This window comes from Dreissena polymorpha, chromosome 4 (assembly GCF_020536995.1).
Source record: "Dreissena polymorpha isolate Duluth1 chromosome 4, UMN_Dpol_1.0, whole genome shotgun sequence".
Classification (NCBI taxonomy): Eukaryota; Metazoa; Mollusca; class Bivalvia; order Myida; family Dreissenidae; genus Dreissena; species Dreissena polymorpha.
This window is the reverse complement of record NC_068358.1, coordinates 86,368,935-86,383,021: the sequence shown is the minus strand read 5'-3', so window position 1 is coordinate 86,383,021 and position 14,087 is coordinate 86,368,935. Positions and strand designations below refer to the sequence as shown.

The following is a 14,087-nucleotide window of genomic DNA, read 5'->3' as shown; positions in this document are numbered from 1 at the left end:
ACGGCCGTCATGACATGGCCTTGGTTCTTTTCGTAAAACTTCTTTGTTTGTCATGCAAATTGTATGAAAGTTTTTCTGCTAGAGGAGATGTTAAGCTTGTATTATGGCAGAAAAATGTTTAAAAAACATGCATTTTTAGGTATTTGTCTAGGAAAACTAACACGTTGACAAATTAAAAAACATTTAATTAAATTATATGCAATATTTTTCATTTGATTATTTGCATCAATCTTAAAATCGTGTAAGCCTTTGCATTTCAGTGTTTAATTGCCCCTTTGTTCTGCATAATCCGATTATCTCGTTTTGATCAGATATTGTCCAGATTTAACTTACAACATGGTGTCATAAACCACACTGGGTGGCAGATAACAGTCTGGTCATTAAACACAATTGATGATGCCACCATGTCTCCTCTTTCTGGTAGTATTAAGCAGTCATTTGGTTGAATAATTTACCTCCGACATACTTTACAGTTGCGTACATTAGATATATTGTTACATATTGTACAAATTAAAAGTTATGTTCAATATAGAATATCAGAAATTGTACACCGTAAAGATACTAGTCAGTTTAATTTATGAAAAAAATAAAGTATTTAATAATTATAAAATTTACGTAAAAACATTTAACATATTTAGCGGGTATCAGTTAATTAAATCTACATCATTCTGTATGAAGATTTAATGTTACGGCAATGCACGTACGACATCATAAAAAGAAATTACATTTGACACTAACAGGAGTAAAAAATGTTTTCAAAAAAATAATATATGCATGTAGATATATTTGCGTTAAAGTGTTAGATATTTGTCACTCATACTCACAAGTTACGAGTTTTTAATATACATGAATACACAGTTCAATTTGCATCATGTGAAGTTGTGTTTTTCAGTTGTATGTTAATATTCTTCAATAGCGTCATTCTTTGCACAAAACCCATCAAATTAAAATTACATGTAAATACCGTCATACACTTCGCTTTTAAGAGCGCTTTGAAGTATGTTTATTTTCAATGCACCCCTTACACTTTCTATCACTAGCGAACTAATGTCATGGATAATTATATTTTTATAATTAGAAGTACACTGTAACTCCAATATAGCGCGGTCAATGGGGTTCAAGCCGCGAAACAGCGTTATAACGGATCCGCGTTATAAGTTTTGAGCTCATTTACTGCAGGGCGCTATAAAAAAACAGGTATAGAATAGCCTATAATATAGGTCATGTATATTGCCATGCTGTGTTGACGCAAATACATGCATATAAACCGCATCGTATCGATAACAGTATACATACCGCTTTTCTTATGTGCACATTCATCCGATAATCCAATAAAATTGCAACATCACTTAAAAAATAATAATCTTGAACATTAATGACGATATTGTTTAAGAAATTCGTAAACACAACCGTACGCATATATGCCATTTTCAGAAGTGTTAAGAGTACAGTGCATTATGGGGCAGAGCTTTCATTGGACGAGCGACTTTAAATATAGATTGAATGCAATATGATTCATGAACAAAAAATTGTTTTATTACGTCATACGCATGCAAAAAACGTGTTTCCCGGGGACTTTCTGATACCGCGCGAAAATGAAAGTGAAACTCTGTTAATAATTACCGGTACACTGCGTTCGCATGTAAATAAATCGTCTGCATTTTTTTATTTCTTATACACGAACTGAAAGATTAAATGACATAATACTAGAATGATAATGAAAAGACAGAAAAAGTTGTTTTATACAGTGGGCAGTATATTTCACAGCCGCTCATTTAATATAGTCAAACTGCAACCATATCAAAGTAAGAATGTTTCAATCGTTTTGAATTACTTTAATTTTATAACTATCCCGCTTGCACTTTACTAATGGAAATTATCGCACTGAACGGCTCTGATGAGGAATACATGTAATAAACACTGACACGCGAGTTTTTCACACCTTTATTGACATTACACAACAGATTAACACCAATTAGCTGTCGGTGTTGTTTAACCTCGAGGCGATTATAATCGGTTCAACGGACGGTTTAATAAAGCAATCAACATCTGATTGCCGCCATCTTTGAATTGTCTGAAAATACATGAAGTTGCATAATACTGATTTGAATCAGAAATCAAATGGAAGGTTGGAGAAAAATGGGATCCAAGCACCCCCCGCGTTATATTGGATTCAGCGTTATAACGGAGCGCGTTATATTGGAGTTACAGTGTATTACTATTGTAATTTATTGAAGCTTTTCTGCAAAAAATAATACGACTTAAGCATAAAGCTCTTTGTTGTGTCAAATTGTCAGCCTTTCAGTCTTCAGATAATCTTTAATTTGATGCTAATGACGCGTATTTTTAAAGATGCAAATAAACGTATTAAGAAATTTGTTTGGCACTTAATAATATATTTTTGAAATATAATTTAGGTGTTTTTTTTCGGAGTTTCTTTTCGATTAAATGACTAAACAAGTGTCGTTATCCATATGTTTTGCATTATACTGTAAAGACCTATAAAATACATTTTTTTAGGATATTTAGCTTTATAACTGTTAAATGATTCCAAAGATGAAAATCTATTCAACTAGATATATTCACATTCTCTTCATCTTCCGTATAATCACCTAAAAGATCGTCAAGATCAATATCACTCTCCCATGATAAAAAGTTTTGTTTTTTTACGTGACATAATTCCAGCTCACAAAATTTAATTCAAATCCAAACAACATTTTTTTTATCTCTGATTTCAGTTAGAACAAGAAAAATAATGAAAGGCGTATCAAAGATATCATACTTAATATAATATGTTATGATTTTAGAATATAGAGTTTTACCAATTGAGACCAATTACAAACAATTAGCGGTAATTAATTGTGCGAGAATCTTTAATAAGTATTAATTATAATATAATCTACTTGATGTTGCGGCTATTAAAATCAACACAACAATACATGCGTGAATTGTTTGTAAAAAGTTAAAAGTAAAAAGTCTAATCAAAGACTGTACCGGCAAATTTTCGCAGATGATTACCACTTGTTTACACACAAAAAAAAGAAATACACTAAAGCATTTTAAACATTTTATTTGTTACAATCAAATCTCAACTTCAAACAATCATTTTAAAATGTGATAATCGCCTGAAAATAATTCATTAAGTAATTTATTTATCCGACATTGGCGAAGCGGGTATTCTCTATGTCTTTGGCTTTTGGAATCGCAGAAGTTGGCAGAGGTGTAATGGCGGACAGTCATGTGACAGACAAAATGGCGGCGTTCTACATGTAATTATACATTTTGAAATGGTCTATATGGATAGTCTAAAGTAACTATTATAAATAAAAAAAGACAGTATATTATTTTTTATATGATCGCAACTCAAAATTTGGTCAAGACCCCTGGGTTATGGATATTATAGTTGTACCTTTTTTACAATTACAATGTTCTTTCCTATCTTATATTTATCAATAGAAATGCAAAGGGCTTATTTGTTGTTTCCTAATTGCAAAATTGAACATCACAGACGGAATAGAGAACACACCATACTTAAAACCTTTAGAGATAAGTATCCAATGAGCCATGATCTGCCATAACATCAAATAGATTGTAACCCATACAGAAATTGGCACTTCAGTCTTGAATGTAACCTGCGGAAACCACACGCACTCACTTAATATTGTTAAAATAATGGACAGAACAGCAACAATCACGAAACCAATGTTTATTCTAAAAGTCTTTGTTTCTTCATCTGTTATTTCATCATTTCGATATCGGATGTAAAGCGGCCATGGAATAACAGAGGCAATTGAAAACTGCAAAAATGCAGCTGGTAAAGTGATGATGAACAAGAAAATCCCAATGATTTTCAGCTCAGCTGCTTTGAAGTTTGAAACATTTACGTCATATTGTTTCCTTTGGTGACTTTTGGTGTTGATTATCTTCAAATGTACCATCAGATTGAAGATAAATTCCATTTTTTGCGCTGAAGTAAATGTCATACTACTTTGCTGTTTGATTTCATCCGAAAACACTGTACCATGTAAGGCCAAAGTAAACACTTTTGCCTTTTTTGGATTAGTCACTGCCATTATGTCACTTGGCAAGGCACTCTGGGATGTAGCGACCACTAGGACACAGGGTACTTCTTTTTTGCTCGTGGGAACCCTAAACAAATCATACCCCTTTAACATAGCCTTAATTGCCTTCACATTGGGGTCAGTGTTTTCGTAGAAGTTTCTAACGTTGTTGACACAATTTGGCACTGTGTACAAACGGTATGGGTTTTGTTCAAAGTGGTTTTCCAGACCACCTGGGGCGCAGCAACGTCCAAACAGGAATTGAAAAAGCATTGGCCAACAAGTGAAGCTTTCGTCAGCCAAGTCTTTGACCTTTATGATATTTTTATGTGATGTACATTTAAGAACAGTTATCTGTTCAATGTTTGGACCTGCAGCATTGGATACTGTAAGTTGTCCCTTTTGTTTAGATTTCTTGTCAGTAGTTGGTTCATGTCCCTCTTCTATGTCTGTGTTCTTGGCTTTTATGACTCCTTCATCTTTGTTTCTATCATCATAAAGGCTTTCTTCTAGCTTCTCTATGTCTACCTCAGTGAAGTTACTATTTTCCTGGGGTGCCTTAATGTTTACAGAATCGGCCTGTTCATGATCAGAAGACTCTGCCTTTGGTTCAACTGCTTCCTCTCCATTGTCCCATTCCAGTATACAATAATTGAGCTCTATGCTGCGAATCTTTGGTAAAACACTCACCCATTCTGAGACAGACTGCTGCAGCTGTGAAGCAGATCGTTTTGTAATGAGAAACACCACTTTGTCACAAAGGATTTTGGTTTTATCTGCTCTCTGATCTACGATCAATAGATCCTCTATTCTTGGTTGTGGGGAAATCTGTCTGAGGCATCTCTGGATTGCTTTTGAGCATTTACCAAGAGTTTCATTCTCTTGAATAATAATAAGTAGATACATTATAGCAAAGCAAACTTCATTGTTTTGAATCCAGTACCATTATCTTCATAAATTGTATTTTTGTTTCAGCATTCCAAATAAAATTGTTCTCCTTGATATTCAAATGTCATGTTAGACTGAAGTTCCTTGATATTGCATTCCTCTTATATCTGTTTGGTAGTCACCTCTGAGCATTAAAGCCCCAACCACTGGAAACAAATCAATATGTATGTGTCTCAGGTTGCTGATAATTTAAAGCTACTCCTGTAGGTAAAATCTGTTTGTATTTTTAAAAAAACTTTTAAAAAAACTACAGCAATAAAATATGTTTTTTAAAGTTCAAACAAAAATCATCTTTTTTTATTTTTGGTATGTGAGTCTACATACATGACCTACAGATGAAGTGTGAAATTGGTTCCAGTTTTTTTATGCCCCCTTTCGAAGAAAAGGGGGCATATAGTGATCGGACTGTCCGTCTGTCCGTCTGTCTGTCCATCTTTCCGTCAAACTTTGCATTTAGGTTTCAAAAAATGCTATGTCCCTTGAGATATAACCTTCATATTTGATATGCATGTGTATATGGACAAGGCCTTCCTTACGCACACAAATTTTTACCCCTGTGACCTTGACCTTGAACTTAGGGTCTGCGTTTAGGTTTCGAAATCTGCGTTTAGGATTTGAAAAATGCTCATAACTTCTATGTCCCTTGAGATATAACCTTCATATTTGGTATGCATGTGTATATGGACAAGGCCTTTCTATACGCACAAAAATTTTTACCCCTGTGACCTTGACCTTGAACTTAGGGTCCGCGTTTAGGTTTCGAAATCTGCGTTTAGGTTTCGAAAAAAGCTCATAACTTCTATCAAGCGTTTATAGGGGGCTAAGGTCATCCTATGGTGGCAGCTCTTGTTTATATTTTATTTTTTGCGGAGTTATGGGCCTTGAACTTTTGTTCCAGTCTGTTGAATTTTGGCTAAGTTATGAGCATTGTTTTCTCTTAAATAGCTGCTGTGGGACTTCACAGCGCAGTAGGGGGGATTTTGTTTTACAAACATAGCTCTTATTCACATCAATATCAAAGATTCCAATTTACTCTTTGTATCAGGTGGCATGTTTTAGAGTTTTGTGTGCTGACTGACATTTTATGTTTTGTACTTATGCCTTTAAAACACCTTTTAAAAAGCTAAAGAGATAACACCGGTTATTGTTTACTTTGTCTTTGTGGTCACCCACATTGTTTTTGATGGTTTCCATGTGCAATATTGACACATTGATCTCTTTGTTTGTTTTATACTAGTTTATATTGAAACATTTTTAATATGACAGACAGTAAGCAAGCTTTGTAGATTATTTTCAGCACTTAATTTTCCCCTGGTAAGTAATTGAATTCAATGTGCAAAACATTTTTCAATTTCTTGATCTGCATGGATATTCATTGAATAATTGTAACAAACTTTTATTTGGGATTGTTATTTTTATGTCCCCCACTATAGTAGTGGGGGACATATTGTTTTTGCCCTGTCTGTTGGTTGGTCTGTTGGTCTGTTTGCGCCAACTTAAACATTTTGCAATAACTTTTGCTACCGTAAAAATGCAGTCATAGGTCTACCCGTTCATAAGTCGGGGGTATAAAAATGGTTCGAAAATGTGACATTTTGTGTATGTTCACTTCATAAGTCGGGTAAAAAATACAGACAATTGGAAAATCAGCGTCAATAAAATTGCAACCCCATCAAATTTATTTCCGATTTTGTAATGCAACTATATTGATTAACATGTTTATTATATTAAACAAACCTGATATTATAGTACCGGTAGTTACAAATAGTTTTACCTTGCAATTTGATAATTAGTAATAATCCAACAACACACTGCACCATTATTTACGATATATGTGTTTAGGAATTTTGTTAACACAAGCGTCGGCCATTGTAAGGAACTGTACATGAAGTTTGTACATTGGAACTTATCGGTATTTCTTGAAAAATCATAGATAAATGTATTCGTCGTTTTAATGCTTAGGCCGAGTAATTACAGCAAATCGGGACTCAACATGGGTAAAACATTTGCTAAATTAACCGTCGAAAGGCGGAGCTATGCACGTGCTATTATAATGATTGCCATTAATGAACAAAAATACAATTGGTTAAGCATATTGATTGCTAGACAAGGGAAGCCAATTTTGTCGGCAAGAAATTTGTTGCTTTATGGCTTTAGACAGGAAGCGGCTTTCCTTTGATGACGTCAAACTGTCAATTCACGCTGAGTGCAAATTTTACTAACTCTTTGTTTACAATTCCAGTAAAAAAACAACACTTGCTAACATTAAACTTTGGTTTAAATTATCAAAATAAAGCAGAAGTTAAGTTGACAAATATGATTTAATTTATTCGCGTCAGTTAAAATAAGACTTTTTGCGCTGTAAATCAACGACTTTTCGTGACAACAACAACTTTAACAACCATTACCGCGGGGATCGATCTACCTGGATTTTTTTTTCATGAACGATCTCATAAGTCGAGACTATAATTTTAATCAATTTTTGAAGGAAAAAAATCTCGACTTATGACTGCATATTTACGGTATATTGAATATAGCAACTTGATATTTGGCATGCATGTGTATCTCATGGAGCTGCACATTTTGAGTGGTGAAAGGTCAAGGTCAAGGTCATCCTTCAAGGTCAGAGGTCAAATATATGTGGCCAAAATCGCTCATTTTATGAATACTTTTGCAATATTGAAGATAGCAACTTGATATTTGGCATGCATGTGTATCTCATGGAGCTGCACATTTTGAGTGGTGAAAGGTCAAGGTCATCCTTCAAGGTCAGAGGTCAAATATATGTGGCCCGAATCGCTTATTTTATGAATACTTTTGCAATCTTGAAGATTGCAACTTGATATTGGGCATGCATGTGTATCTCATGGAGCTGCACATTTTGAGTGGTGAAAGGTCCAGGTCAAGGTCATCCTTTAAGGTCAGAGGTCAAATATATGTGGCCCAAATTGCTTATTTTATGAATACTTTTGCAATATTGAAGATAGAAACTTGATATTTGGCAAGCATGTGTATCTCATGGAGCTGCACATTTTGAGTGGTGAAAGGTCAAGGTCGAGGTCATCCTTCAAGGTCAAATATATGGGTCAAAATTGCTCATGTAATGTCACTTCTGCAATATTGAAGCTAGCAATTTTATATTTGAAATGCATGTGTATCTCATGGAGCTGCACATTTTGAGTGGTGAAGGGTCAAGGTCAAGGTCATCCTTCAAGGTCAAACGTCATATAGGGGGACATTGTGTTTCACAAACGCATCTTGTTGAATGCAGAAATAAACAAATGTTAACATGAAGCTCACAAACCCGACATTTGTATATTATTAGATTTTTAGTAGACACCAATTGTCAAACATTTCATTTTGTGTCTGACTTATTTACCCCACTTGACCCAGATTCAAACATGGCCTTGATATTTATCAGATAAGCATTATTACCTTGGTTCATCAAGATTGAGGATTTTTTAGTTGTAATATGAGATTGTACCTGCTGACCTAATTTTTAGCTCGGCTGTTTTCGGAGATTTATTGTCATAGCCAGCTTGCGTCCACCATAGGCGTCGTGCTAAAACCTTAACATTGGCCATAACTTTTTAAATATTGAAGATAGCAACTTGATATTTGGCATGCATGTGTTTCTCATGGAGCTGCACATTTTGAGTGGTGAATCTACAGTCACGGTAGTGACTTTAAATTATTTGCTACAAAAAATAGAGATTTGTTACAGACAATTATTTTCAAGGGAAGTAATTTATATAATTATAAATCTCATATTACAGTCCACTCTCGTTATCTCGAAGTCGGCGGGAATAAGAAAAAATATCAAGATAACGAGAGTTCGAGATATCCGATTTGGCGTTTTGAAAGAAAAAGTAAGACGAATATTTACCTTGTTTTTAACATAAATATACCTGCTAAGTGGTCTAACTAAGGCCGTCACCGTGTGGCATAATGCTCTCTTTCTGATATACATGTATACGCGTTTTAACGAGGCATGATTAAATTTAAATGCTTAAAATGACGTTTTAAGTATTACATAATTGCATGAAGACATGCGGTTATAATTTTTCTAAACTGTCAAGTAAACATCCGGTAATGTTGCTATTTATAGTTATGATGCAATTGACGTCCAATCAAGACGAGGGTTTTCCATCTGAACATGCGTAAATCACGTTCCAGAATACTGAACATTTTGTAGTTTAAAATGCAAAGTTCAATCGGTTATAAAATAAAAAATAAAAAGCCATTTTGAGTCTTGTCTTTATTATCTTTATTACTCAACATTCCCAGATCTAGATACAGGCTTGAAGAATTCAGTTATGCCCTTCTGCTTAGAACAGACACTGCAGAAATTGTCTCTGAACAATCAATTCCACGTCGGCGGCCTTCCTCTGACCGTCTGAGCGCGTAGAGAGCTGCTGAAGATAGCGCCTGATTAAGTCACATGCCTTCAGTGCCTCGCTCGCAGTGACAGGCACTGGTGCAGGATCCTGGTCATCGCCGTCGGACTCATCGGTTGGTGCTGTCCTGGAATTGACGACGTCGCTGATTATGACGGAATCCGTCAGTGATTCTGTCGAGGTGAGAACCCTGTCGAAGTCGACAAACTGCTGATGTTGACTGAAGAACCATAGGCAAGGATCAGCTGTGCCAGTGGGATCTCGTCCTCGGGTGTCTTCCTGGTCCGAGTCCAACTCGTTGATTGCCGTCGGGTCTGCACTGAAACCGGCGTGTTTGTAGCAGCTAGCAATAGTCGCTGGTGTGACTCTATCCCAGGCTTCTCTGAGCATGAACATTGCGTCCAGGACGGTAATGACAAGCGTGTCGTTGTTCTCAATGGCCACCAGCTTCTTGGAAACAACACGTTTTCTGTAGTGTTGAGGTTCTTGATTACGCCCTGGTCCATCGGCTGTGTGATGCTGGTGGTGTTTGGTGGCAAGAAGACAAGATAAATTGCTAACGACATAGCAGCTAGCAATAGTCGCTGGTGTGACTCTATCCCAGGCTTCTCTGAGCATGAACATTGCGTCCAGGACGGTATTGACAAGCGTGTTGTTGTTCTCAATGGCCACCAGCTTCTTGGAAACAACACGTTTTCTGTAGTGTTGAGGTTCTTGATTACGCCCTGGTCCATCGGCTGCGTGATGCTGGTGGTGTTTGGTGGCAAGAAGACGAGATAAATTGCTAACGACATTACACACGTATGATCATTGATGCAACAGATCGATTTCCTACCGCACAGTATCGGGAGCCGCAGGGCGAAGCGGGGCGGTGAAGTATCAAAGAAAATTTTTCTCACCTTTTGCCGACACTGGGACAGTTATTCGCACTTCAAGATAAACCACAGTAAATACATGTAAAATCGAGACTCGGGACAAAATTTTATATCGACAAATCGAATTATTCGACATAACGAAAATCGAGATATGCGATGTTTATTTTTATAGATAACGAAGGAAAAAAGTTGGGACATTGAGCTTACTTCAACATATTGAGAATATCGAGATATCCGATGTCGACATAATGAGAGTGGACTGTATATATTTCCTTACCAAGAATTGAAGTTCTTTTCACAGCTACTGTACAGATTTATTATTTAGATTATTTATAACCCAAATGATTGAATGATTGATTTGTCAAAGTTTTTTTTTAAATTATATAATTATCATTTCTTTGATGTTCATTACATACCTGTGGATTTATGTCCATAGATACATGATCAACTCTGGCTATGATCTCTTTTAAACCACAGGCCTTGGTTGTCAGTGATGTCTGACATGGTCATAATTGACTGTGAGACCCTCCCCCATTGGATTGGACAAAATTCAAGGGAAGTAATAACCTTCAAAGGGAGATGATTTCTATACCTGTCAAATGATAAATAGAAATTTTATTTCAATGCGGCGTAGTACGGGGCATTGTGTTTCTGACAAACACATCTCTTGTTGGGTCACTAGGTCAAAGGTCAAGGTCACTGTAACCTCTTAAAAAAAAAGAAAAAAATCTGACTAGTTTTCGCAGCCGAGCGTGGCACCCATTATGCGCTGCTCTTATTATGACACATTTGACTCATATTTTTATTTGGCCTAGACATTGTCAAGATAAACATTCTGACCAAGTTTCATCAACTGAAGGTTTAGTAATAAATATGGTTTCTAGAGTGGTTACAAGGGTTTTGACTTGGTGACCTAGTTTATGTTCTGTTTCAGATCACCAAGGACACCACAGCTGATACAGTTGTGAGGATTCTACGCCAGACCCTGAATTTGAAGGAGGGTAGCTGGGCACTACACGAGATTGTTAAGGACCAATTAGGTGAGGACAATCTCTATATGAGCCTGCTCTAGGAGAATAGGATATGAAGCATTGAAAAATGTCGTCCCAGGTTAGCTTGTGCAACCCACACAAGCTAATAAGGGTCAACACTTTCAACTTTCATATGATTTTTATGCCCCCTTTCGAAGAAAAGGGGGTATATAGTTTTCGCACTGTCCATCTGTAAGTCTGTCTGTCTGTCAGTCTGTCAAACTTTTCGTGTCCGCTCTCTAATTCAAAAAGTTTTCATCCGATCTTTACGAAACTTGGTCAGAAGTTGTATCTAGACAATATCTAGATCAAGTTCGAATATGGGTCATGCTGGGTCAAAAACTAGGTCACAGGGTCGAAAAACAAATCCAAGGGAAGAAATAAGCACATTTTGAGTGGTGAATCTACAGTTACGGTAGTGGCTTTTAATTATTTGCTACTAAAAATAGAGATTTGTTAGAGACAATTATTTTCAAGGGAAGTAATTTATATAATTATAAATCTCAGATTATATATTTCCTTACCAAGAATTTAAGTTCTTTTCACAGTTACTGTACAGATTTATTATTTTGATTATTTATAACTCAAATGATTGATTTGTCAAAGTTTTTTTTTAAATAATATAATTATCATTTTTTTCCTGTACTAATTTGTCAATGGTAGGGTTCATTACATACCTGTGGACTTTTGTCCATAAATACATGATGAACTCTGGTTACCACAGGCCTTGGTTGTCAGCGATGTCTGACTTGGTCATTTTTTACTGTCTACAGACACCCCCCCACCCCCACCCCAGTTGGATTGGACAAAATCCAAGGGAAGTAATAAGCTTTAAAGGGAGATGATTTCCATACCTGCCAAATGATAAATAGAAATTTTATTTCAAAGTGTGGCAGTAGGGTGCATTGTGTTTCTGACGAACACATGTCTTGTTTGTTTCATGAAAGTCTCGTGATAAAAGAAAAATCCAGTCTAGGCAGAAAGTGTTGTCCCTGATAAGCTTGTGTGGACTGCACATGCTTAGCTGGGAAGGCGCTTTATGCACATGCATTTAGCCCTGTTTTCCCAGATCGCAACTCATAACCACACCACAAGATTTACCTGAAAACAAACATTACATACACGAAGTCCATAAATTATACAGATAGCACATTTTTAATTCCCAAATGGACATTCTATAAATAAGTTTGATGTCAAACTTCAAGATTTTTTTTGACATGGCAATGGATATATCTTCCATTATCCATACCAAGGCTTTAAGGCTTCATAGACAACACATATTATAACAAAACATGTTTTTATCAGACTTTAATAACTCACTTAGGTTTGCCGAATTCTACATATAGGTGTATTGTTAATAGCTATAATACTCATTTGTGTTTAGAGCGATTTCTACCGGATAAGACCAAGTTATGGCCCCAGGTGCACCAATGGCAGACATGGGTGGATGACTACACTTCCTCAGCCCGTCTTTGTTTGTGTCCAGCCTCCCAACTCAAACAAAAACTACAGCAGGCAGTGAGTGTTAACCCTTTGCATGCTGGGAAAATTGTCGTCTGCTAAAATGTTGTCTGCTGAATTTCTAAAATTAGCATTTTCTTCATTTTTTTTCAAAGAATACTATCGGAATAGCAAACAGTTTGGATCCTGATGAGTCGCCACGTTGTGTGGCGTCTCATCAGGATCCAAACTGTTTGCAAAGGCCTTCAAAATTCGGTTCCAGCAGTGAGTGTTAAATAGAACGTTTTTTTCAGCACCTTTGAAACACATATTAGCTGATGGGCAAACTTTGACATAAACTTTCATAATTTGATTCCAGAATTACTGTTAAATATTTCAGATTTATATTTAAGGTACTCTAAACTTTAAAATTTCGATTGTTTAAGAATTGGAGAACAATGTTGTAAATTCTTTAGTTGAATTAATCAACATACACTGCGTATCTAAATGTGTCAGTTACATGTTTCTTATACATGGCTCATGCATACATGGCTATTTGGTTATTTCAGTATGACCCCAGAAGAACCCTGGTAGCTGAGCTGTACTATGCCCCAGCCACCTCGAGTAAGAAGATATTGCAGAAAAGTCACTCCAAGGTCATGGTGGAGTTCAAACAGGCGGTGTTGTCATACAGCAAGGTAAATACAATACTGGTGTAAAATGTGGTGCTTTCACCTTATGTTACATTTGAGCCTCTCTCTGGGAAAATGGGGCTTAATGCATTTGCCTTAAATGTGGTCACAAATAAGCCGGCGCAGTCTGCACATGCTCATCAAGGACAACACCTTCAGCTTGTATGGTTTTTTGTGTGAGAAATTCTCTTAATGAAAATCCATTTTAGGGGGAAAGTCCCTGATGAGCCTGTGCAGAGTACTTATCTGGTACAACACTTTATACATGTGCATTTAGCCCCATTTTCTCAGAGTGAGGTTCATTTTTGTTGTATTTATTTTGCATTCAATATGGAAAATAAGCTATTAGCATACCATCTTTTAAGGGATCATGTTTTATCTAATGTCTCTGTTACATTACAAAAATGTATTTATGTTTTACATACAAGACAGTTATAAAGTATATAATTATAAGTATTTTACATGCTTGCAAACATCACAAGCTTTACATATAATTGCATGACTTTGTGAATAAATTTATTTGTAATATTTGAAATAAATACAAGTCTTTAAATATTTGTAGAGCATATACCATTCAGGCCTACAAACTTGGGCCTGGACAGGTTTTCATTTGCTCAATATTAATTGTTCAACATCAAGAAAA

The 14,087-nt window shown here is 35.9% G+C and overlaps 1 protein-coding gene across 9 annotated transcripts in view; it reads left to right on the top strand.

Moving 5' to 3' along the window:
- The window catches only part of LOC127879450 (arf-GAP with Rho-GAP domain, ANK repeat and PH domain-containing protein 1-like), a 194,743-nt gene that overhangs the window by 161,734 nt on the left and 18,922 nt on the right, over positions 1-14,087 (top strand). For 8 of the 9 annotated variants that reach the window (XM_052426286.1, XM_052426284.1, XM_052426282.1 and 5 more), the window contains 4 exons: positions 8,786-8,878; positions 11,216-11,321; positions 12,697-12,830; positions 13,322-13,450. In XM_052426286.1, the coding sequence (XP_052282246.1) occupies positions 8,786-8,878; positions 11,216-11,321; positions 12,697-12,830; positions 13,322-13,450 (462 nt within the window). The remainder of the gene's footprint in view (positions 1-8,785; positions 8,879-11,215; positions 11,322-12,696; positions 12,831-13,321; positions 13,451-14,087) is intronic. The other variant, XM_052426285.1, reaches the window with a different exon arrangement.